The sequence below is a fragment of the Cavia porcellus genome, unplaced genomic scaffold (genome assembly GCF_034190915.1).
Source record: "Cavia porcellus strain 051 isolate PalLab524CR breed Dunkin Hartley unplaced genomic scaffold, mCavPor4.1 scaffold_22, whole genome shotgun sequence".
In the NCBI taxonomy this organism is placed as follows: domain Eukaryota; kingdom Metazoa; phylum Chordata; class Mammalia; order Rodentia; family Caviidae; genus Cavia; species Cavia porcellus.
Window position 1 is genome coordinate 61726806 of NW_026947505.1, and position 25866 is coordinate 61752671.

General features: G+C 35.0%; 1 protein-coding gene and 1 long non-coding RNA gene across 6 annotated transcripts in view; one reads left to right on the plus strand and one right to left on the minus strand.

Moving 5' to 3' along the window:
* LOC106027152 (uncharacterized) lies at window positions 1-25660 on the minus strand. Of its 4 annotated transcripts, none has more exons than XR_010042022.1 (11): window positions 25392-25660; window positions 25019-25108; window positions 23105-23358; window positions 21321-21442; window positions 17287-17404; window positions 13128-13168; window positions 7420-12384; window positions 6452-6625; window positions 5645-5753; window positions 2744-2846; window positions 1-2506 (listed from the first exon to the last, which is right to left on the minus strand). It is a non-coding gene; the product is annotated as an uncharacterized LOC106027152 (long non-coding RNA). The 4 variants fall into 4 exon arrangements; XR_010042023.1 differs by lacking the exon at window positions 1-2506 and having other exon boundaries at window positions 2515-2846; window positions 7420-7514; window positions 9824-12384; XR_002790555.2 differs by lacking the exon at window positions 1-2506 and having other exon boundaries at window positions 2515-2846.
* The window catches only part of Ufl1 (UFM1 specific ligase 1), a 30333-nt gene continuing 30105 nt past the window's right edge, over window positions 25639-25866 (plus strand). For both annotated transcript variants that reach the window (XM_063233264.1, XM_063233263.1), the window contains exon 1: window positions 25639-25791. In XM_063233264.1, the coding sequence (XP_063089334.1) occupies window positions 25715-25791 (77 nt within the window). In that variant the 5' untranslated portion in view covers window positions 25639-25714. The remainder of the gene's footprint in view (window positions 25792-25866) is intronic.

The window sequence follows — 25866 nt, forward strand, 5'->3', positions numbered from 1 at the left end:
TTTAAATATCGTATGGTTTATTTTATTTAAAAACCCAAAATATAAGCAAAGAACCAAATAAAAGATAGATACTAGGAAACAGAGAGAGCTCTTTTGCAAAACTGAATGGGACTAAGAGATAGAGATAGGGGGAAAGAAGAGAAGGAGATGAAAAATAGAATTAAGATGTGTTACATATATATGTTTGGGTGGGAACCAACTCCCCAAGCGGGATGTAACCATTATGTATTAATAAAAGTTCAAAGGATTAAGCAATCTTACCACATTTCCCCCAAATTCTTCATTAGCCACACTTAAAAACACTTCACCTTTTATATTTTAAAACACTTATTTTAAAGGCTTGAAATGCTGCCACCTAGAGACCGTTATTTCATAAAGATAACCACAGCAGTGATGATGAAAGACCAATAAAATGGAATTTGGATATCCTTTCTAAATGTCATTTTAAAATTCTGTAATGTGCATTATCTTTACACATAATGCAAATACAATCAAGCAAAAAAGTAACAGTAGAGGGCCGGGGGTTTAGCTCAGCAGCACAAGCACCTGCCTGGCAAGCATGAGGTTGTGAGTTCAATCACCGGTACCAAAAAAAAAAAAAAAAAAAAAAAAGTGAAAGTAATTCAAAGTAGAAATGAATAGTGCTTCTCATAATTAATATCTCTAAACCAATAGTCTTCCACAGGGCCAATTTTGTTTTTAGAAGAATAATCTCTCATTCAGAACACAATGGGAATTTATGCAAGTTGAGAATGGCTTGTCTTCTGGTTCATCATCCATGCCGCAGTGTTGACTCCCTACTTAGCCTTAATAAATCATAAACTTCTTTAGAGCAGTGACCAGACCGTAAATGCATGAGATATCTTCTAGAGGACAATCTACAGATTCCGTGTCTGTATATGTTTCTGCATGTGAACACACTTTTGGAAAAAGAATTTTTGTGTTCAGGGATAAAAATGACACGGCAAAGGATGGGGACTAAACAGCTAATTAAACTATTTAGCCACAATTTGAAATTGCATGTGGATTTGGAGAAAAAGAAGAAAATTAGCATTTGTAATCCACAAAGAAGAATATTTTGTTAACACTATTCATGATGCAAAAAAAAAAAAGGAAAATATAATGACATACACTGAAGTTTTCCGTATTTTTCTTTGCTATATAATCAGCGCATCTTTTTCAGCCTTAGTATCTCTCTTGCTGATGTATGGCTTTTGAAAACTATGACTACCTTTAATTCTTGCTAGGTGTGCTTTGTTTTGTGAATGCGTTTACCTTCTCCTCTGGTCAAATTTCTATTCATCTGGCCACTTACAATTGTTATCTCTTCAAAGAGAATGGAATAAAACAGTGCTATATACATATTAGAGATATTTTTATGATATTTAAAAGAGGGTGCCAGATAAAAAAAACATACAAAAGGATTCTATTCTCAAGCAATGTTCTAGCTACACTCCAATAAATACTAGGGAGCTAGTGAGGCTGTGAGGGATAAGTCAGCATGCATTTCATCACACACCAACCCAAGTTTCAACCCCACTTTTCACTTGTGCTCAAAAAGGGACATGATTGCTATAGCCCACCTATTTAGTAGCTCAACTTTTAGGTAATACACAATGCATTTACAGGTGAGATATAAACTTGGATCTCTATGTTCTTAGCAAAGTAGAATTTAATTAATATTTCTAAATACAACCATAATACAATTACAGATTTGAATTAAGAGCAAGTATCACAATTATATAATATAACACACTTATTCTGGAAATCTGCCTCAAAGATAAGTAATGGAAAGTCTCTGCATTTGTTTTCTCCCTATAATATCATAGTTTTTCTCTTACAGTCAAACTCAAGACTGTTCTGTTCTTTTAAAGAGAATGCAAATCAAATTCTGGTTCCTTGTGAATTCCACACTGAGTTAAAATTTAAAGTTGTTTATATGTATTATGAATAATGGTTTTTAATTTCTTTCATCAATATTCCCTATTCTTCTTTTTGTACTTTACAAAAAATAAAGCAAAATTTCATGACAAAATACTAAGAGAATAACAATTTACTTCACTGTATTATTATCCTCAAGTATTTTCTTACAAAAATGAAAGATAATCACACATAACTTTATTTTCAGTGAACTAAGAGAAAATCGTAATAAGTAAATAAATAACAACTTACCATATATATTAAATTATTTTTGAATCAGCAGAATAGGTAATTTAGGAAAGTATTTTAACTTCTCCCTATTCTATTTATCTATCTTCTATTTTGAACTATATATTTTAAGTTTCTCCTCCAAAAGAAACTGTACAATATTTAAGCTTGTGTGTCTAACTTACTTCATTTTTATTAACATTCTACTTCAAACAAAACAGGAGACTAAAGGATTTGTAAGTCATGTAAGACAGCATAACAAAGCACTTCTGAATCAGAAAACCAGTCTACAGGTCAGGGAGTTAGAGCCCAGTGGGAATGCACCTGCCTGCTAAGTGCAAGGTCTTGAGGTTGATCCCTGGTAAAAAAAAAAAAAAAAAAAGAAAGAAAGCCTTTCTCTCTCTCTCTCTCTCTCTCTCTCTCTCTCTCTCTCTCTCTCACACACACACACACACACCCACACACACACACACACACACACACACAAACACAAACACAAACACACACAACTTAAGTGAAAAATAATGAGAATTCCAATCATGCTGAAGTAAGATATCTTTAAAGGTGAGTCCAGAATAGGTATCTTAAAACTTACCCATGGTGGGAATGATTCGGTCCAGGATCTTCCCAGATTCCAATAACTGGTATACTGTTTGCAAGAGAACTTTCTGCCATCATTTCTGGTTGTTCTTCAAAAGCTATATTCAATATATAAGAACAGGGAAATAATACAAAGGCTATGGCCAAAAATTGTTAAACATTTTTACTTTGTAAAAAGTTACTTTTCATCACTCAACAATTTATTAATTTAACAGTAATTCTGATCATGCTCTGTATAATGTATACCAGTTGCATTGGGCTTGCAAGATTCTGAATATATATATATATATACATATATATATATATATATATATAAAACTTCTTTACTCACCAAAATCCTAATAAATAGATAAGGATACATGTGACTCAAAATAGCACAAAAAGACTAAAATTGAAAATCAGAATTTTTAATAGACTCCTAGCATTTCTATCCACAAGAATAATTAACCCATATCCAACTTAAATATGACCATATTCCTCCCTGAAATGACCTAAAATTTAATATCACCTTGCCTTCAGATTGCAAAATCTTATTTCTTACTGTTTCCAGGACTTCTTTTGATAAAGCTTTCTTGCGCTACCACAGAGTGACTGAAGGAAATTTCACTTTCATCATGGGAGTAGCTTATACAGTATCACACAAAAAAGAATAATCATTTCTCTAAAGTTTTTTTCCACATGAAAATATATTCTCCAATTCTTTTCCAGTTGCAAACCAACACAATTTCAGCACTGTATACTGAAAAGTTGTTATCAAGAAAAGTACAAGATTCTCTAATTCTCTCTGATGTGCTTATCTTGCCAATTAGCACTATAAGGCTTCCAGATTCATGAAGGTGATCCAAATACATGGTACCTGAGTTACATAAATCTTTCATAGCAGGTAAGTAAAGATGTAAATGTGCCTCCAGTTTATCACAAAGAAGGCTGAAATAAGCTTGAAGCCAAAATGAAATGCAGAATGAAACTCTGTGTGGAGGCATTATTATTTTTATTAATAAAGAAATTAACTTTTTATGGAAAGCTTCCAAACTCCATGAACAAAAAAGAGTTAATACAGTTACATCAATGACAGACTGTTAAATTCTGTGTATCTTCTCTTGGGGACCCATAGCAATTCATCTCTATTGAGTACTAATATTAGAGGATATAATTTTATATATACTTAATAAAAGATCTTAACAAGGGTCACATGAATTTTTTAGCAAAAGTTTACAAATACTCAATATGTAATTTTACCAAATAAACCAATTAATAACATTAGCACTACTTTATTTGCTTCATAAATGTAGATCATAGTAAATACATTTTTTTTACTCACATATAAATCTACTTTATTCAAATCCTTTTCTGACTATACAAAAAGAAAAAAAAGTTCATCCCTCCTCTAATCCAGGCAACACTTCACAAGCAAATTAATTTTTTTAAAATTTTATTTAAAGAGAAAAAAAAGTAAAACAGAAAAAAGGGTAGAAATAATACAGATTTTTTTTTTTTTTTTTTTTTGTATTTTTACTGGTACCAGGGATTGAACCCACAACCACATGCTTGCAAGGCAGGCGCTTATGCCGCTAAGCTAAATCCCCAGCCCCAATAATACAGAATTTTAAAAAAACACAAGAAATTACTAGTTGATAAATTACATACTGTCATCTTAGAAATAGTTGTTCAAGTTATTAAAGCATACAAAGTAGATGCTCAAATAGTGAGACTGCGAACAGTTCTGTTCAACGATCCAACAAAAACTTAGTAATATGGTTGTGTATCTTACACATTTAATCATACACGCAGTGTCATGGTTTATGTCTGTGGCCCCCAGGCCTCATGAGTTTGCATTGTGCATTTGTGATGGTTCATTGTATAGTGCTTGGATTGATGGTGTCAGTGCTCCACCCACAAAGGGGTGGAGCCAGGATGTGATGTAATGGCGGGAAGGTGTGTCTTGCTCTTTGCTGGTTCCTGCTAGCTGTTGGCAGCTGCCATGAACTGCAGCCCAGCCATGCCCGCCTGCCTTGGAGCCAACTGAGTGTGGACTGAAACCTCCAAAACTGTAAGAAATAAACCTTTCCTTTCCCAAATTTGGGCTTCAGGTATTTTGTCTCAGCAGCGAGTAAAAAGTGACTAAGACACGCAGTTATATCCTTTATTTTCTTTCCCTCTTTTTTACAGTAGCGATTACACGTTTAAGCAAATTAATTTTCATAAAATATTTCCATCACGTTGCCTGTCTCCTAAACTCTATCCAGTGGTTGTTGGTGCCAGCAAAGCACCCTACCCTGTACTTGCTGCCTCCCATAAGCTTTGCCCATCTTGCCCTTCTGATCAGAGGTCCTGGCACATGTCCACTTGATTCCTCTGCTCTAGTCAGGCTTCACTGCTCTTTGTTTTCAAATACAGTATGCAGATTCCAACAGTATTGCACTGTTCCCAGACTTTCTCCTTTCTTCTCCTAAACGTACTCTCCTTTGCCCTGCAGCCCAAGCTCTACCTGTCCCAGTCTCAATTAAAGGGTATACCCATCTCACAGTGTCTATTCTTTTGGCTCATATTGGTTTGCCTTTGCTAACCAATTAATATTTATCATGTTTCTTGTATTTTTATTAACTACCTGAATATTTATGCATTTTATCCCATGCACACTTATATTTAATAATTTAAATATTTTAAATATTATTTAATACTTTTTACATATTATTTTGCCTTTAATGACCTTCTCCCAGTGGACTGAATGAATCCGGTGTTCAAAAATTATGAATTTATTCACATAACTTTACAGAGTAACACAAGGGAATCATGCTACATATAAAAAATTTTTCCCTGAGAAAACTGCTAAGCATTGCTTTAAGCTGCCCAAAGGAATCTTATCCCCAAGGTGTCATTAAAAATAAATACATACTCTTTTGTGCTGGGTGGTATAAAGGAAAGAAATAACCATGGGTGTGCAGCCACAGTTCTCTTGCTTCATTGTTCTTTAGATATTTCTGTGCCTTCCAGACTTAAACATCCTAAAAGAAAGAGGCAATTTAAACCTTGATGGACTATTTTTGTCTCCAGTGAATGTCGGAAATGAAGTAAACCATTATCAATACTGGGTTGTCTGTAGTTCTAAATTAGGCCTGATGCATTTATGAGAGTTATAGCGTACATGGAGTAACAATAAAACACCGTAGCATACAGTCGTCATAGTATGTACTTCTACTGAACATTAGCCAGACTTTATCACCAGCGACCTTTCTGATTCATCCTTTTCATTTCATTTCTTGTTAAAGAATCTGCTTTTATACTTATCAGCTGGACCACTTAAATATAAAACAATTATTGATATAGTTATCTATAATATAGTAATTTTCTACTTTATTTTTATTTGTCCAATTTTTTAATACTCTTGTGCTTTTCTTGTCTTAATTCTGTTAGGAAAGAATTCACATATTTTTAGAGTATCACTTTCATCCATACATTTATTTTTAGCTACTCTTTTTTGTATCACTTTTGAACGGTTATTCTAGTCATAATCTCCAAGGTTTCATAGAATTCCAATTCATATAGAATTAGAAACTCAAAAAATTAAATTTCCATTTACCTGTCCCATCCTTTGTGCTATTCTTTACAACCATTTGCCTTCATTTTATTTATTTTATTAACCTCAAAAAGTGAGTTATCTTGCAAAAAAAAGTAAAATAAAAAAGATAATGTTCCCACCTACCTAATTTACCACTTCTTTTGATCTTCTTTCAATTGACAATAATAAGCTCCCCTTTTGTTTATCTGAAAAGGTTTCCAATTCATCCTGTTATAAAGAATAGGTTTACTGGGAGCGGGGATCTAGCTCAGTGGCATAAATACCTGCCTGGCAAGCGCAAGGTCGTGAGTTCAATCCCTGGTAAAAAAAAAAAAAAAAAAAAAAAAAAAAAGAATTGTTTTACCAGAAGTAAAATCTCATACTAAGAGTGGTTTTTTGAATAGCTTAAAATTTTATTGCTTTAGTCCTCTAGTACTTTTGATGAGCCCACAGCTGGCATTCATGTCATTGTAACTGTTTCTTCTGATCACGTTCAAAATTTTAACTTAATCTTTTTTCCCAGTACTTAGACTAAAACATGCCTAACATGTGATTCTCTTCACATTTATCTGATCTGGAGTACGCTGAGCTTCCTATATCCGTATATTGACTGGGGCCACTGTTTATTGATATATGTTGTTCCCCATTTTATGTTTTCTGTCTTTCTGAAACCCAAATAGACTTATGTTAAGTCAGTTGATGTCATCTTACAAGGCATGGAAGCTATGCTCATTTCTCCCTCTCTATTTCAGATTGGAGAACTTTTACTAACTTATTTTTAGTTTGCTGACATTCTTTTGCTTCATCCATCAGCTGCAAAGCTCAGTGAATTTTTCATTTTTGAAATCATACATTGCAACTCTAAAATTTCTATTTTTTAAAGTGTCACTGTTACTGAGATAACCTGTCTGTTAACTTTTTATAACATTGTTTCCCTTAGGTCCTGCAACACATTTTTTTAAAATTTTTAATGTTTTTATTTTTATTAGTGTAGGTTTGCACATTTGTGGTACATCATATATTTGCAAAAACAAGGTTGTAAATATATTTTCCCATCAGACTCATTTGCTTTTCTTTCTTGGTTATAGATTATATTTTGGGGAAACCATTACCTCTCACCACAGAAATACTGAAGTATGGTCTCTTCTTTTAAAAAGTATGGTTTTCGTCCTGTCAGGCAGTAGCGTTACTGGCCGACCACCTAGAACTGGCAGAGGTTTGGTGTTACATTAGCTGGGTTGAACTGGAAGGACTCTAAATCCTGCTTTCCTCACCTTGAGGAAATCTCTATCCTCTATACTTTCAACTGTTGTTTCCTAGTGGGTTTCTCTATGTCTTTTCCATTCATGGATATCCCAGAGACCAGTCAAGGGTTTGAGGGGAATTCTTCATCTACTGAGGCTCTTTTTTGCTTCTAGAAGTTCTTTCAACACAGGTGTTCTTACTTTTCAGTCATTCTATGATCATTGAATTCCATTTTCTGATTCATTAAACCAATTAAGACATTGACCTTTATGTATGTCTAGATTTCATGTCATACAGACAGCAGAGTAATTTATGTATTATTTGAAAGCATACAAATGTGATTCTCTTCTAGTGATATGGGTCCTTTCTTTCAATTGTTAAACCCCTCTAAGTTCTGCCTGTTCTGACTTCTCCAAAGCATATGTACACAGAAACATGACCACATACATGTATACATACACAACATGTACGCACACACAGAATCACACACTCTACACACAAAAATATAAACGTGTAGGTAGGTACACCTTTTGCCTTTATATTTATTACAGTTCTTCAGAAGCAAAAGGAAACTCTAGTATTGAGGACTATTGGTATCACTGGAATGCTCTGGAGAGAGCAAAGAAACACCAGCACCTTGGTGCTGAAGTAAGCCAAGAAGCAGATTTTTTACTTGATGATCAGTTTGTTGGTTGAGACAATATTTAAGTATAATACATTATAATTTAGGGTTACATTTGATGAGGGCTGTTTTAAACATGGAGAGTACTTAAAAAGTAAATCTGGCTTAAAAAGTTCACAGAAAGATATTAGTTTTCTACTTGAAGATCAGCATTTTGAATACCGATGAGGGTTTCTGGGAAGTTTTATTTAGCTTGTGGTTTTGTGGTTTGTTGCAATGCTGGGTATCCACCTCAGAGCCTTGAGTAAATGAGTCAAGGGCTTAATCTCTAATTTACCTCCCCAGTCAACTTTATTTTTATTTTTATTTTTATTTTTTATGCAAAGTTTTACTAACTTGCAGATTGCCTGTGATGGGCTTTAATCTAAGTAAGTGCCAATATTCTTAGCAAAAACATTTCACAATTTAGTCACTCAAGACAGAGTTGATAGACCTTAGGAAAAATACAAAATATTTTCCACTACAATTACCTCTAACAGGCTACACCATTAGCACCACAATTGAAATTTATCAGGTTTTACATCTGATTCACAGATTGGATCTAGATTTCCTGATGGTTTCCAATTAATTTCCACCCATTTGTTAAATTATTAAACAAATATTCTATGTGTTGCTACTGTATAGCAGACATTTTTTGGGCACTAGGAGTCTAAAACTGAGTAAGATAATTATGGTCTCTGCCCTCATGGAGCTTACAATCTAGTGGATTTCTCATGTTAACTAGATACACTTATTCCATATACTACCCTTACGCAGGGAAAAAAGATAATCAGATATGTAGAATATAAAATATAGTAAGAATCATCTGATGGGAATCCAAGAGGCTTCTCTATAAAGCATGTAGGATTTATGATACAGAGCTGGAGCACTGAGATGTTCATTTCCCTTCTTTTTCAGATTGTCCTCTTTAATTTATGCTGCTATCGTGTTGTAAGAATCAGCAATCTTCATTACATACATAAATTTTAAAAACTTTAATCATATTTTTGTTGGTGCTTCTGTTGATTTTCAGTTACCATGTATTATCAGGCCCTTTTTTCCTCCAAGGCCTCTGCCATAAGCAAGTGATAAGTGAAGAGTAAAGTAACTTGCTTTCAAGTGATTTGTATGAAAAAGCTTCAAAACAGCTTCTTTGAGTTGAGTTAAGCTAATGAGTTCATGGTTTCTGGTAAGAAAAAAAAATAAAACTTCATCAAATTTCTTGGGCCTAATAACATTCTAGGCAGGCCTAAAATATACTCCCTTCTAATTTTTACTGTCTTTCAAAACAGACACCAGGAAGATAAAACAATACAAAGACAGTATTGGCAACTTATGAAATCCTCAGAACCCAGACTAAATGACCAAGTTGAATAAGGTTCTGTGTTACCTAATGCTCTTCATAAACTCCCCGAGGGGGTCTAAACAGGTAGCACCCTCCAGAAGGGCACTGTTTGCAGAAGAGCTGCGAGAGACCTCAAGAGCAGTGCAGTCAGTTCAGCTCCTACCTCCTCTGACTCTGAGCACTTACCAAATGTAACAGCCTCACAGGTTTTCAGAAATTCTTCTCATCATACCTGAATTTTATAACTTGTAAGACCTTTTCTTACCTTGCTTACTTTTCCCAACTCATTTTTACTTTTTATTTTTTCTGATCCTCATCATTTCTCCTTATTTTGTCTCTTATTTCAGAATTTCTTTTTTTCTCTGTGGAACCTGCTGAGAGTGAAATCAACAAAGATCGCTCATCCATGCTTAATTTTCTTCGCAGCAGGTGCTGTGATACAGCAGTGATTCTGGACAGAAACATGATAGGACTCTCGCTGCAGCTGCCATGCTGCTTTCCAGAAGATCAATAAACGATTAGAATACCTCGCATAGTGGACGATTCCAGTGCACTGAAATGATGACATAGGGAACCACTTAAAATTCATACATACGCTTTTCTTCAGCAGTCAGGATTCCAAATTCAACATGCACAGGGCCCAAACAGTTTCAAAGTATTCTGTTTGACTTATAAGGTTGATTTTTTTGTTTGCTTGTTTCTTACTTTCCTGTACACATTTAAAGAAAGAAAACAATTTTTGGCAATCCAATTAAAGGAAAGAAATTCATTGAGAGTTCATTTAATCAGTGTTTATCCATATAATTTTCTTGATAGCTAGTATTTGCTCTTTCTGATATAAGAACTTTTAAATATTTAATCATTTCAACTTCAACAAGAGCTTTCAAAATTCTTTCACACAATCCCATTTTTTCCTAAACTCTGAATATTGGAAATAAGAATTTCAGCTACTTGTTTGTTTTTTATCTAAATGTGTCTTCGTTTAAATTATGGATTTGATAGGTTTCCTTCATCCCAAACTGACAGAGAGTCTCATTGTCTCACAGATGAATATGGTGGACATTGCAGATCAAAACTTGGGTCCCCACTGATCAGCCACCCTTCTGCTTCTCCTTACTCATCTTCCTCAGCAGACTCTCCGTTAAGAAGCTAAGCTGTGAACCAAGATCCAACCAAACCGCCCACTCTCACTTCACATTTCTGATTCTACTGAGAAAATTCAGGCACCAGCCTTTCATGTTCTTGTCTATCTCTAATTTAACATTTTAACATCAGCTTTCCCTCCTCAGGGGCTAAATGGTGCTTCTCCATTCACCCTCTGCTCCCTATGTGCTCTCTACACATCTTCTCCAGGATTCCCATCAATTAGCCCTCTACTAGTTAATTCTTAAATCTGTTCTTCTCTTAACCTACAAACATGCTTACGTCTACTCCATCCTAAAGAGCAAAATGAAACTGTGACAGATGCTCTACAGTATTTCTAATTTTACTGTTGTTCATGCTGATTTTTACTAATGAGGCTTGTGTTTTGCATACTTTTGAATTTAAAGCTTAATTAATCTAAAACTGTAGAAATGAAGGAGTCTAGGTTAAATATGATATTATTCTAGAGAATAATTTTAGTGATTTCAGCAAAACATCTTAGCCACATTAAATTAATTTCTTATTTTAAAATTGTATAAATCCATGTAACAATTCCACATGAGCTCGGGTTATATTTAGGATGTCTTAAGGAATGCATTATTTTAGGTCAACAATAAAAATGTAACATTTTTCATATATCTCTGAGGGAAGATTATTTTTCTTTGTTTCTTTCACAGAGAAAATACTCCTTTAAAAATGGACTTATATATACCATCTTACATAACTACTAGTAGTACAGAGAGATAAAAACAAAAAAATTTGCTCTTGGCCTTCCAACCAAATTCCTCATTTTTATTTTTAAATGAAAAGGCTTCCCTAGTGAAAAGTAAGAGACTGTTTTATTATGCACCCAGCATTTTGAGTTAGTTCTTTATATTGCTAACAGTAGAATTTCCCAAGTTTCTCTATCAGTAAAGATTGGGATTTTGCCTGTAAAGGTAATGTCAAAATGAATTACTGCAATTATAGAAAGTTCTAAAATACCAAGTTCTACATACTTACAAGGCAAGACATTTATATTTTAACTCTTTTATTTTTGGTAGAAATAAAAAAAATTAATCTAAATTTCCTCATTTATATTAGACAGTTTTTTCAAAAAGAAAAACCTACCTTGAACACTAACTAAGGAAATAATATTTAACATAGGTTCTATTTCAAAAATATGGAGAAATAATACTTTTAAATTTAAGCAAAGAATCACACAATAACAGAGGAATAAATCTAGCGTATAAACTTAGAGTTTCCTTTTATAACAATTCATCATACACAGCAAGATCTGCCAAGAATTCCTAATGATGTAATTATAGAGTAGACACTACAACTATCTTTAAAATAAAGATATATGATATGTAATGAAACCCAGACATAGGAAAGAAAATAACTTTATGGAAAGGGCACATAATCTCTTTAAATCAAAATCTGTAAAAATGAAAAATCTTGCAACTCGTTCTGACTTCCATTTTCAATTATCCCAGTCAACCAGATGAGACATTACGCTCCGAACAAATGTTAAACTGACAAATAGTTCGTTTTATACCTCTCGATGCCATTTAAGAAGTAAACAGACAGTGATGAGCCGCTCTCTAGGGTAAGAAGTGAAAAAGGCAGAAAAGCGTTGCATCGGGAGCCATTTTACTCGGATGTCCAGTACGTGCCAAAAGAGGAGTCTAAAAGAATCAGGACCTGAAGAGAACTTTAAATAAATTCAAGGTGCTAGGGAAACAAAAAGTGAGTTCATTTCCTACACAAAGCACAATTCATAGTAAACACTTGGGCCTTTCATTTGAGACCACAAGGAATACCCACTGGGAATGATGAGGGTCTACCACGACATGACAGATTGTAGAAGAACTAAAGCCAAACTTTGACTGAATTAAGGATGATCTTAGGATTTTCAGTCACCTACCAGAAGATGAAAGATAACATCATAACATACTTAAATTACCTCTATAAATATGAATGAAACATAAACTATGCATTTAAAAATAGACAAAATAACAAGAAGACAACACAGCATAATCATGACTAAGAGAAAAAACTAAAAAGAAACAGACAACAGGAAAAAAGTAAAAGAATTATGAGAAGCAAATTTTAATATATCCAAATAAAAGACAAAATATTAACATATAATTAAAAGTTGCACATAACTATCAAATTTATTTTTCCATAACTGGAAAAAGTAAACCACAGATTTAAGTAGCACCAGGAACCCAACAAGTTTTTGTAAATAAGGAGGGTAAGCAAGGTTGGAGGGACGGGAGGTGAGTAAAGAAAAAGAAGAACCAAGATACACTCTGTACAGATTCAGATTCCTTCTGGGGAGTGTGACCGTTACATATACCAAAGATGTACCAATAAAATTATATTTTAAAAAGGATAAACACAAGGAAAACTACATATTCACAGACACATAAAAGTGAACTCACCGAAAAATGAAGAATCTTTCTTTTTCAAGCCATACAATTACCTGTCGGATATGAAAAAGAACTAGATTGATGGGGATTGTAATAAACTTATAGATGGTTTTTCAATGAAAACAATGAAGCTGGAGGACACTGAAATAGATTTTCAAAGTGTCAAGCATCTTCAATTCTGCTTTCAATGCTAATACCGGTGGAGAATGATTTTTAATTTAGGATATTTTCAGACCAAAAGATTGCTTGTCAGTGGACCCATTGATACTGGCAGTGGACTCCATGAGTGGAAATATTTCAGGAAGAAAGTCATGGTGATTGAGAGCAAATGAGGGCCTTCTGAATGTTGGAAAAATTCTATTTACAGTCCTAATTAGTGTTACTTTGTAATAGTTAATTAAGACTTATCTTTGTGACCTGTTCACTTAGTGCAGATATGTTAAACTAAGATATGGATCTGAACAAACTACCCAGAAAATGGCAGAAGTAAAGAAGCATATAATGGAGATGAAGTTTAAACACAAAGGTTACAAAGTCTAACAGCAGGCACAAGTGGAAAGAATTGTGAGACCACAGGAAGCACAAGTTTCACAAAGATGATGGCTAGTAAGAGATTAACATGAGGTACGTCAGATCCTCTATGTTGAAAAACAGTAGCTGCCGGCCTAGAATTGTATATCAATTTACACACCAAAATGAGATCTTATAATCTTATTATTGCTCTTCAACAACTAGTGATCACTTGCTTTTTCTAGATACAGAGAATGGTACTTTTTTTCAGTACTAATGATTAATTCTAGGGCCTTCACACTGATCTACATCCCCAGACCCTTTTTTTAGTTTTTATTTTGAGACAGGGTCTCATTAAATCACTAAGTTACCCAAACTGGTGTCAAACTTGTGATCCTCCTCCTGCCTCAGCCTTCCATAGTTCTGGGACTACAGGCATATGCCATGATGTCCAGGTCTGGAATGATATTCATAGAAACAAATGGAGTCCCTTCTTGAATATTTGGAGAGCTCAGAACCTGAAATGAAGCTCATGGGGCTGGAATAGGGTGTAAGCAGGACCAGTTGCTTCCATCTCCAGGGGCATCTGCTTTTTAATCTTCCAGCCTGTACAGCTGCTGGCATTCACCACCTATGCCCACATCCCTCTGCTCAGCGCATTTCCTTCTCTCCTGCTACGACTCCATTGGCATCGCTGTTGTAAGTACCCTCCTGATTACACTGACACCACTCAGATAATCAAGGATAATCATTCTGCCTCAAATATTTGTAACTTGACCATGCCTACAAAAGTCCTGTTGTCATATGGGTGATATTCAAGTGCTCTGAGGATTAGAATGTGGACATGTTTGTAGTGTCACTATTCAGCCCACCACATTCGAATAGTATAAGGTATTCATCGTGTTCAACATTAACTGATAATCTTCAATGGTGTTTCTAAATTGTTGTACTTATACTTTCACTGGCAGTGTTTGACATCATCACTAACACTTTGCTACCATCACTCTTGGTTTTAGCTACACTTGTGGATTTGATTGTAGACAAATAAAAAGACTATAACTGGTTTACTACTAATAATCCTTTGCAGAAATCAGTTGTATAGGAAAAGAAATGAAACCAACAAAGAAAAGTAGATGAAGAATGAAACTCAAAGGAAAGAAATCTTTTCTAAAACTTTTTAAAGTTATAATTAACCTGGGTAGTAAAAACAGAAAAATAAATTTTAAAATCAAGTAGGTGGGAAAGTTGAAGTTTTCCAAGGTTCTTATATTGTTCAAGAATAGAACAGAACATATTGGGAAAAGGATGAGAAAGAAACTTACTTTGCTGAGGATTAAGATGCAAAAAGAGGTATTTCAGAAAACAGGCAGAGCCCGGAAGGAACCTAGCACATTCCTCATAGGGCAACATTGTGGCACATCACTGAGTCCAAAGGCTTCACGAAGGTTGTTAAGAAGTTGATGCTGCAGCTGGACTAATAATCTTGGGAAAGATGTGTAAAGCTAACTCAGATTTTTAAAAGTCTGCATTTTACTTATTTGACTAATGAAGAGCCCTCAAAATGTTAAACAATTAAAAAAAACTGATGGAACTTGCATTATGTTTTTGATACAAATATGCTTTTTAATGTCAATATGGTGAAAAAATTTAAATGAATTGCTGAATAATTAAGCAACCATTATCATGATCTATCTACATCGTAACACTCTGTGGTTTACCTAAGACACTATGGTACTTACATATGTCAGAACCAAAACTAAAGACATTGCCTCTAAATCCAAGTAACTTGTAAGTCGGGTTGCTGGTAGTTGTTAACAGAAAGGAAAATAAATAAAGTATGTTGCTATTAGAGGCAAATACGCTTTATGTTTCATGAAGCACTATAGAATGCCTCTAGAAATTGGTTATCCTGCACTACCTGACACTTTTCCAACACACACACACACACACACACACACACACACACACACACACAATGTCCATTATCCACTATTTGCCTTCTATGTTGATAAACAAGTGTTAGAGAGAACAAAACATTTTGGATTACAACATGATTTTATGCTGTCTATCGAAGGGCTTTCAAAGTTTGTTAAATATGACCATGTATCAAACTTCTGAAACCAACCCCTCAAACCACTCTTAAGGATTCCTAAGCATATGTTTTCATTTCATATTTCTTCCTACCAAATTATCCAAAATAATATTATTATACAAAGAAGTATAATGTGTGATGTCTAAGTTGCTACATGATTATTATGACTTTTCAAGATATAGTTCAATCCTGTCTCTAGTACTGTAATCACAGGCTTAATTTGAACCACTGAATCTTTTTCTTCCATATTTCTATCCTAGAGTCATCATTTGCTGAAAGTAAATGCTGAACATATCTCATATTTCAAGGAGCACAGATGTGCTTGTCTTTCTCAGCTATAATGATGGAAAACTCGAGTAAGCAATTATTTTGTGAATGAATTTTATAGCACGCCAACTCATGCTGCAAAATTAATCCATCCTTCTGTTAACGACAAACATCACACAAATGTCCCCCCAACTGCCTGGATAAGTATGATGACAAACACAAGAATTAGGAAAACAATGTATTTACCAAGTGCTGAAGCAGAGTTCAATCATCACAACATTACAGATTTTTATAAGAAAAATCCATTGGAATTTAATATGGCACAATGTACCACAATCTACAACACTGTACTATTATCATATTTCAAAGAATCAATCTTGTTGTGAAAATCATTTTGACCTCAGGAGAAGTAATTGGAAATTTCTAACTTATAAACATTATGCATACCTTGAGAAGCTGGGTATGTTATTATTGACCTTTTATTTCCCATCTGACTCAGTATTTACAACTACATAAAGATCTAAAATAAGGAGCTTTATTATATTTGAATTTTATCCTAAATTCTAAGTTACCTACAAATAGATAAGTCAGAAATGTTTTGAGACATTATTTATAAAATAAACAATCTCTAGTTACTCAACTACTGTATCACTGCGACCTCCAAGATAATCAATTGTAAACCCCTGTACCTTTGTACACAGCGTCTGATAGGAAGAAATTTCTCTTCTGCTATTCAAGCTAAGCCCACCTGTGTTAGTGCTCTCTGGCTGCAATAAGGAATTACCACAAACTTTATGGCTTAAAACAACTACGCATCCTCTCCTCACTTACTCCAGCTTCTGATGGCTCCAACTGTGCCTTGGCTTAAGACCACTCAACTGGTCTGCTCCTTACATCTCTTTTCTTTGTGCCTGTCTCAAATCTGTCTATGCCTGTCTCTCACAAAGATACCTGTGACACTGTTTAGATGATCCAGGGTAAACTTCTCCTCCCAAGAATCTTAAAATCACCATATCTTTTATCACATAATGAATATTCTGGGGTCCCAGGAATTTGACATGGTTGTCTTTTGGCACTATTTTTGAGCTTACTGTTTATCTGTTTTCATCCCCTATTTGTTGCCATCTCTGAGACCTTTCTCTTTCCGGCTCTCTCCCCTTACTCCGGCTCCTTCACCCTTTCCCTTGTATCTCTGCCTTCTTTCAGGGGTTGTTTCACATATCACAGAATCACATGATACTAGTTTTTTAAGGCTGCCATAACAATGTACCAGTCGGGGTGGTTTTAACAACAGAAAATTACTTGATCGTGATGGAAAATAGAATCCAAATTTCCGACGTTGACAAACTTGATTTCTTCTGAAGTTTCTCTCCTTGAATTGTAGACAGGCAGCTTCTGCAGGTATCTTCACATGATGTCCCTACAATCATTGATTGAAAAATATGGTGAATGCTAAAAATGTTCAAATGTATTAGAGTAAAAGACTCATTGCCATTAATTCCCCCTCAAAATACTCTGCTGTTCTTTGAACACACTTATGATATACTTCTTGTCACTTCCAAAGCAGTTCAGAAGTTTTATTTCAGGACTATTTTTAATTGTGCTGTCTTGGATGTCTCAATATCCTGAATCAACTCAAAACATTTACCTTTCAAGCTCATTTTGATTTCAGGAAGAGCTAGAAGCTGTATGATGCCACATGCAGTGAATAAGGTGGATGCTGGCACACAGTAATTTTTTCACCAACCTACATTTTTATTGGAAGGAACTTGGCAACATCATTTACCATGTTACCATACTTTTGATCACACATCATAAAGACAGTCATGAAAGACACTATGAATAGCAAGAATGATGGAATAAGTACACTTGAAGTGATAAGGGAGTGTTTAGAAAGAGATTAATGGCAATATGCCTTTCTGTGACAGCTTTTTTATTTATACACACTGTATATTTTAGCCACCCCTTGCGTGTGTTTTTATGCTAATCTCTACTTTGTATAAGGACACCAGCCATATTAGGTAAGGTTCCACAGTAATGACCTCGTTTTAATTTAGTTCCTTCTATGTAGACCCTGTCTCCAAATGCAGTCACGTTCTGAGGTACTTCCCCGTACACTTTTTTCTTTTTTTTTTTATTGGTACCAGGGATCGAACTCACAACCACACACTTGCAAGGCAGGCGCTTATGCCGCTGAGCTAAATCCCCAGCCCCCTCTTCCACATTTTTAAAAGACAGAATTCAGCCTATAATTTATGCCATTCTTCTCCACTCTTAAAAAAAATGAAGGACTTGTATCACAGAGTCATTTGCTTCTTGTCAAGTTCCTTGGATACTCCACATTTCTCAGCTCTCTCGCCATCCTGTGGAACCTCAGGACTGGTTTTAGGTATGCAGTACTACATTTCTAAAGCACCAAGAGAGGCTTGTACCATGAACATTTAATATTCATCAAAATAATTTTTGGGGGAATTATAATACTAGCAACAAATGGAGTATAATTGTTCAGAAAAAGGAGATTATATGATATCTTCAACTGCATTTTGTTGTTATGCCCTCAAATTTCATCAGTGGATACCACAAGAAACAGCTTTACAAAGTCAGCTACTACATTTAATATAGGAAAACTATCTACTACGTCCCCCTCAAATCTTTACTTCCCCTCAGGATTCCTTGCTAATACTTTAATCAATGATAGTCTTGTAATTGATATGTGTGGTTGCTTTTGCTTTTATTTGATCAATCTAACGCTGTGTTTAGGGTATAATGATAATGTAACCTCATGAAGATAACAACTAGGGCCATCTTGTTCTTCATGTATGCTGCATGCCTAGAACACGTGCTCAATAAACACGTACTCTATCAGTGAGTGAGCCAACTCTGTAGCCTGAATTTCTGTGCTGTTAATTTTTCATTGTAATTTTTAAAATTTCTGTGCACCTGATTGTTTTCTATTTGTAACCAATGGAGCTATTAGTTCTATAACAATATTAGGATGAATTTCTCAAATTATGAATGTGTACATTGAAAATATCTTTATAAACATTTAGCTAATGAGATTTCCTTATATATAGATATAGACATAGACATAGACATAGACATAGACATAGACATAGATAGATACATAAACATAGACCTAGATATAGATAGATACACTGTTTGAATGATTCAATGGCAGAGAGATCCTAGCAGGAAACCTTCTTTTATAAAGACATCAGTTATTACAAGAAAGCAGAAGTTTTCAAAGTATTAGTCAAGAACCTCTAGTGTCTCCAAAATCTTTTAGAATATTTGTGACATCAAAAACTATTTTCAAATAGTATTAGGAAATTCTTTTTCTTTTGCACTCTAATTTTCTTATAAGTATTCAGGTGAGTTTTCCAGAAGCTACATGTTGTTTTACATCATTGTATAAATAAAGGCACTACTGGTCTTATATTAAGCTGAAATAAAACCATTTATAAAAACATAAGAAATGGCACTATTCTTACTAAACTTTTATTTTAGAATAATTATTATTATAGATTTTTTGTAAAATATTATCATTTGTGGACATTTACTATTGTTATTTCTAAGAACTATGATTTTTTTGTTTTAATTTCTAACATGTGGAAAGCAAAACCAAAAACATTTTCTCTTTCACTGTTCTACTGCATCACTTGGTATAGAGAACACTCATAATATGGTGTCACATTTATGAATCACCTTGAACACACACACACACACACACACACACACACACACACTGCAAAGAATAACAAGAATCTGAGTAATGTCCACCTAGACAGACTATTTTTGAATCTATGAACGCAATCTCTAAGATTTTATTTTCTTTGTACATGGTACAAATCCAAACCAGAGTTATAAAATAGAAAATTTTTTTTCTGGAACTAATCTCCATTTGGAGGGGTTCCTGACATACTCCTTCAGTGACCTTCATATTTCTGATGCCTCTGCCCTAGGTTTCTTTACATGGGGCTATTTCTCAGAGCTATGGTTAGCTCTGGAATGGTAAATATATTTCATAAAAAGTGTCAACTCTAATATATTGTTGCTAATTGGCTGGGACATTATTTGAGAGGGATTCTGAAGCTAGTTCCTGCCTTAGCAAGACAAATAGTACAATTGATTATTGGTCTTCTCCGGGTACAGAAGAAGTGTTAGCTTATGTGCTGTGTATTTGCTGACCCTGCGAAATCAATTGGAATTGCTGTGGCCAAACAGATGTAGAACAAGACAATAAAGTCTAGTCCATCTAAAAACAATACAGCAATGAAACTACTATGATATAAAACAATAAGCATCAGCAATAATATCTCCCTAATGAGCGAAGTTGACTTCCTTAAAATACAAGCATGCCTTTTATGATTCAAACAAATACATAAGAATTTTGAAGTACTTTGAACACTTGCCACAGCATAACTATAAATCTATATATCTAAAAAGAATTTTAACTACATGAATTTAGATGACAGCTACTCTTGATGTTGCTATTTTCAGGAGCTTGACCAGAACTTTCGTTCAGAAACAATCTTCTTAAAACAGAATCTTGGATGATGAATTTAAGGAGCACCAACTATGGCTCTGGACAGCTCCCAGATGTTGCACTACTGTGCTTTAGTACAGCATCTGCTACAAGTGCTCAGTTTCTTTACAGCTGTCTTATTGGTGTAATTAATAACAGATCCACAGAGAAAAAAGAGAAAATGAATAAGGTGCATAAGTTGAGGAAAAAAACATGAACTGTAGAGAAGAAAATGAGCAGAGAAGAGACGCAAGAGATTTGAGCCAGTCTGCGGTTTCCTTTGCTTGACAGGAAGCATCAACACCGTGTGATTCTTTAAAAAGTGTTCCTATGACTACAGCCCTACAGTGACACACTGCTGCCACAGTAGTGGTACAAGCTGGCAATATAATCCTATAAATCACATGTTGTTGATGAAATAAAATAATTTTTAGCTCCTCTGAGAATGGGACCCAAGTACTGACAAGAACACTAACATGTTTCTTTATGGATTCGTCTTTTTGTCACTTTGTCTGAGAGTTGCCCTGTGGAGAGATACACACTGGACACAAAGTGATGCCTGCATCTATTAAGTCTGGCTCTAAATACAGCATGTTGAAAGAATTTGAGGAAAAACAAAAAAGACTAATATAGAGTTTGTTTCCTTGGAAACAAAAGAATATTTTGTGCTTTGCAGAATATATATATCACAATACAAAGATATGGCTCTAAAATGAAATTCTGACAACATAGACACAAATAACACTACTAGAAATAAGTGAAGGTATAAAGAGAAAGAAATAATTTTATATTTTAAAAAGTATGTCCATACATTTAACTCCATAGGCTAGACCACAAAGATCATATTCAAAATAATAACATGATGTGAACCAAAAGGGATGCTGGTTACAGATGCCAACAAAGAGAATTTTGCTCCTCACCCTTCAGCGAAACCTGAAAAAAAAATCAAGAAATGTTCAAACTTTGTTTAGTAATCAGAAGAAAAAGAAAAATATAACAGAGAAAGAAATGTTCTAAAACACACATTATTAAAAGGATGGCTTTTGGGGTTTAGATTAAGGAAATGGTGATTATTAGGAACAAGTTTGAGTTCCTTAAGATCATTGAAAAAGTTACTCCTTGGAAGACATAAATTTGAGTTTGATAAATAAGATTATATTTTTATCTTCTTCCACTTCAAAGAAATATATTATTCAAGACAATAAAACTCAAAATGTATCAGTTGAATTCTATAAAATAAATGAAAGAGACTGTTATACGCCCCCAAAACTTTTAAATCTACGGTTCTAGTGCATCAGCATCACAGGTTTATGAGAGGAATATGAGCTCAATTTTCTCTTAATCAATCTTGAGAGTCACTTGAATAAAGACAGTCATATTTACCAAACTTGTAAGGATGGTGGTGATAGACATAATGTGGAATGTCAGATATAATTTTTAAAATAACCTCAACTAGATTGAACAGCTTTTTCTCCCTGGTATTCTCAAGGCCTAACACAAAGACTGCCATACTGACCTTGAAAACTTATTTTTCTTTGTAGCAAAGTAAACGTACCACCAAATCCCTGTGATGAATGTAGCCATTAGACTACAAAGATGTACTAATAAAAATAAATCAATAAATTCAAACTATTTATTGAAAGAAAGAATGAATCAATCAGAACCAGTAAGGTGAAATTTAGCAAATAAAATTAATTTGTTCAGATAAAGAAAAGACTACACTTGGTTTGATAGCAATTTAGATAAATAGCAAACAAGTTCATTACTAGCTCAACTTAAGCAAAGAATCCAATTAATAGAGATAAAATAGCTAGCAAAATTAATTTCACTCCCATTTGTTCAAGTCAAACTATGTGTAAAATACTAAATTCCATCTGGACATCACCTCCTGGAATTGACACTAGCAAACTAGTTGTTTAATTATTCTATGCTGCCTGGGAAGTCAGGAAATTAAGATACAGGAATCTTTTCAGGAGATATAAGTGAAGTATCTAGAAGCTTTTTAACCTGGGAAAAGGAAACAAGAACACTTGTTTCGCATATTTGAAGAGCTGTCATAGGAAAGATGTATTTCATTTTCAATTTCACTCAAGAAAAGCATACAAAAACTGCAGAGAAAAAGATCTTGCTTTAGTGTAAAGTAGGGATTTCTAACTGATCTGTCTAAAAATGGATTTGCCTTCCTTGCAAAGAAAGGAACACGTCATCATTTTAAGAGTTCAAGCAAAAAGTAATTAATCTACCAAGGAGGTTGCAGAATAATTGATTCTTGTGTCAGTAGGTCATTAGTATGGACTATTTAAAGACACTTCGTTGGGCTGACATTCTGATTCTACGATCCTGAGGGTCTTGGTCCTTCCTTCACCAATACTATACTCACTTTTTGTAAATTGTTTTCTTCCAACTTAATGTCTGATCACCTATCTTTATTCTTATTCATTATTTCTATTTACTCGTAAGATAGTCCTTCGGTTGTGACGAATTTTATGTGTCAGTTTGGGGTAAGAGACACTAGAGAACTGGTCAAAAGTTATATGGAGCTGTCTGTGAGGGTATTTCCAGATCAGATCACCATTCAGGTAGGTGGGCCATTACCAGGGCAGGCAGGCACCATCCAGATCCTTAGGGCCTTGATGGAAAAACTCTGGAGGAAAAATAAATTGATTTTCTACCGGAGCTAGGACACTCTTTCTGAATTTGGTATCACGGTTTCTGGTTCCCAGGCATTTGAGACTTGCACCAAACTGTAGCACTGGCTTCCATGGTTTTCCAATTTACAATTTGTGGGAATTTTCAGCCTGTGTAGTAGCATAAACCAATTATTCCTTCTCTGCCTCCAACTCTTCTTTCTTCATATAATAGATGAGAGAGAGAGAGAGAGAGAGAGAGAGAGAGAGAGAGAGAGAGAGAGAAACAGACAACAAAGTAAGAGTACCCCTGGGTTTAATCCACAATGCCAGGGGAAAAAAACCCCACACTTCCTTTTTTGTAACAGTCAATGGCCAAAGCATTAATTTTCATTCCTCTTGCTCTGTAGTGGTATTTTTGCTATTTTTCTCTACTTTCTTGCTTTTCCAATTACTTCTTTGTTTTCAAGTATCTTTTCTCTCTCCTATTATTAACTCATAGTAGTTTCCTAAGGAAATGTTGCATTTTATATATAGGGGTTTTTTTTTGTCATTTTTGATGGTACAATTAAGCTAATTCTAAACTTTTTAACCCCAAAAATGTCAGTGATACAACTAACACTGTCAGTATCTCAAAAACTAAAAGAAAGGATATCAAATGCTTTCATGATGGAGAAATGACAGATAATTTAAATGACAAATGATTTAAATGTTATATATGTGGATAAATATACATATATATATCAATTATTATGTTTAATTTTTGTTTTTATGCATCAATTAAAAGAAAAACTAACAAATGAGTGGGAATGTCACAAATCAGTACATAGTATAGCTGAAGATTCTATCAGTCCTTTGAAAATTACCTAAATTTCAAAATTCACCTTAAATTGAGGACACAAACATAGCTATTAAAAAATTTGTAGAGAATGAAAATTCTATTCGCTAAATATATACAAAGATCACTCTTCAAAGAAGTGTCCCATTTCCTATCAAATAGCTACTTAGCTTTCTTGTTATTATTCTAGTCATACTCTATATTATTTAGTTTCTCTAAATTTTGCCAGATACTGGGTAAAACTGAAATATCTCCCATTCAGAAGTTTGGAAGAACATGTTGCAAAGTAACATCGGATGAATGGGGACTAAGATATCACACAGGCATTGGAGAAAGCGCATGGATTGATGAAAGGGCTTAGTATGGCTTTTACCCACTAGCTATTCCACATTGCAGAATGCAGTGGTACCAGCAGCACCAGCAACAGATGTTAACAGGAAGCCAAATGACAGGCAAAAATTTGAATGCCAACTGGTCACATAATACATTATTATTGTTGTTTGTTTGGTTACTTTTTCTTGTACTGGAGACTGAACCCAAAGCCTTCACACTGAGCAACCCTCACTCCTCTTTCCTCCCCAAAATACACACATTTTTTTTCAAGACAGGCTTTCTCTAAGTGCTAAATTGCTCAGACTGGGCTCAAACTTGCTACCTCCTGCCTCAGCTTTCCAGAAGCTAGGTTTACAGGTGTGCACTGCAATATTCTTCGAATTTTTATACTTCATTTTAAGTACTTATTGTTTAAATCCACGTTATTGGATTTGTGATTTGTTATGGCAATATTATGTCTTCCTTATCCACCAGTGTACTCCGTGACTAATCAATCAATACTTATGGCTTATGAATAAATATTTCTGCTTGTTCCACAGCCTGAAGTAGTTGGAACAGTCTACCATCTTCCAAGTTGACCCTTTGATTTCTAGGGTTCCATTTGTCGGTCCACATCAGATTGCCAGACAGCCTCATGGGTCTAGTACTCACTGACAGCTTTTATGACAGCTCTAGACAAGTTCAAATAAAGCTAAAAATTAGCATAAGTACCTCCATGCCAATGGATGTGAGTTATCCAAAATAACAGGTGGGAACGTTACTGAAGTAACTCCTCTTTTACCAACTTTATTAGCAGGGCATCTGATGAAAAAGAATAATGTCTTTTTAAAGTGACCAGTGAGTTCTAAAGTACAACAGCAAGAGAAAGGCACTTCACAGTAAATTGCAACTCTACCGATCCTATATGTCTCCTCGAAAGGCACTACGCTTTAGGCCCAGGAAAAATATAAACAATTTCCCAAACAAACTGAACTGGACAAAGTTAACAGCCGGAGAAAGAAGAGGGGACACTGATGGTAGGTGTGAGCGCCTCTCCATCCCTCCCACTCTCCCTAAAAACACAACCGAAGGAAAAGGTGATTACCTATCACTCCTTGGATCAATAAGAATAATGCAAACATCTGAAAAAACCCTTTGCAAAGTTAGTGTTTCTCCTCATCGATTGGGCACCATCCCATACGAGGTCTCCACAGCCCGCGTCAGCAGGGCGAGCGCCTCCATTGCAGAGGGTGGGCGGGGCCGAGTGCTGCTGCGCCGCCTCCGAGCTGGGCATGCGCATTTGGTATTAGGTCAGAGGCGGAGAGTCTTGTCCCTCCGCGCGGCCCGTCCCGTCTTGCCCCGCCCCCTACAGTGCTCATAGGGCTGACGTGTCTGCTGGTCCTCGGCGTCTCCGCGAGTCCGGCAGCGATGGCGGATGCCTGGGAAGAGATTAGGCGGTTGGCTGCTGACTTCCAGCGGGCGCAGTTCGCCGAGGCCACGCAGAGGTGCCGGACTCTCCCTCTCCACTGTGGAACCCAAATTAGGCCCAAATTAGGATAGACCTCCTTGGAACTGAGACT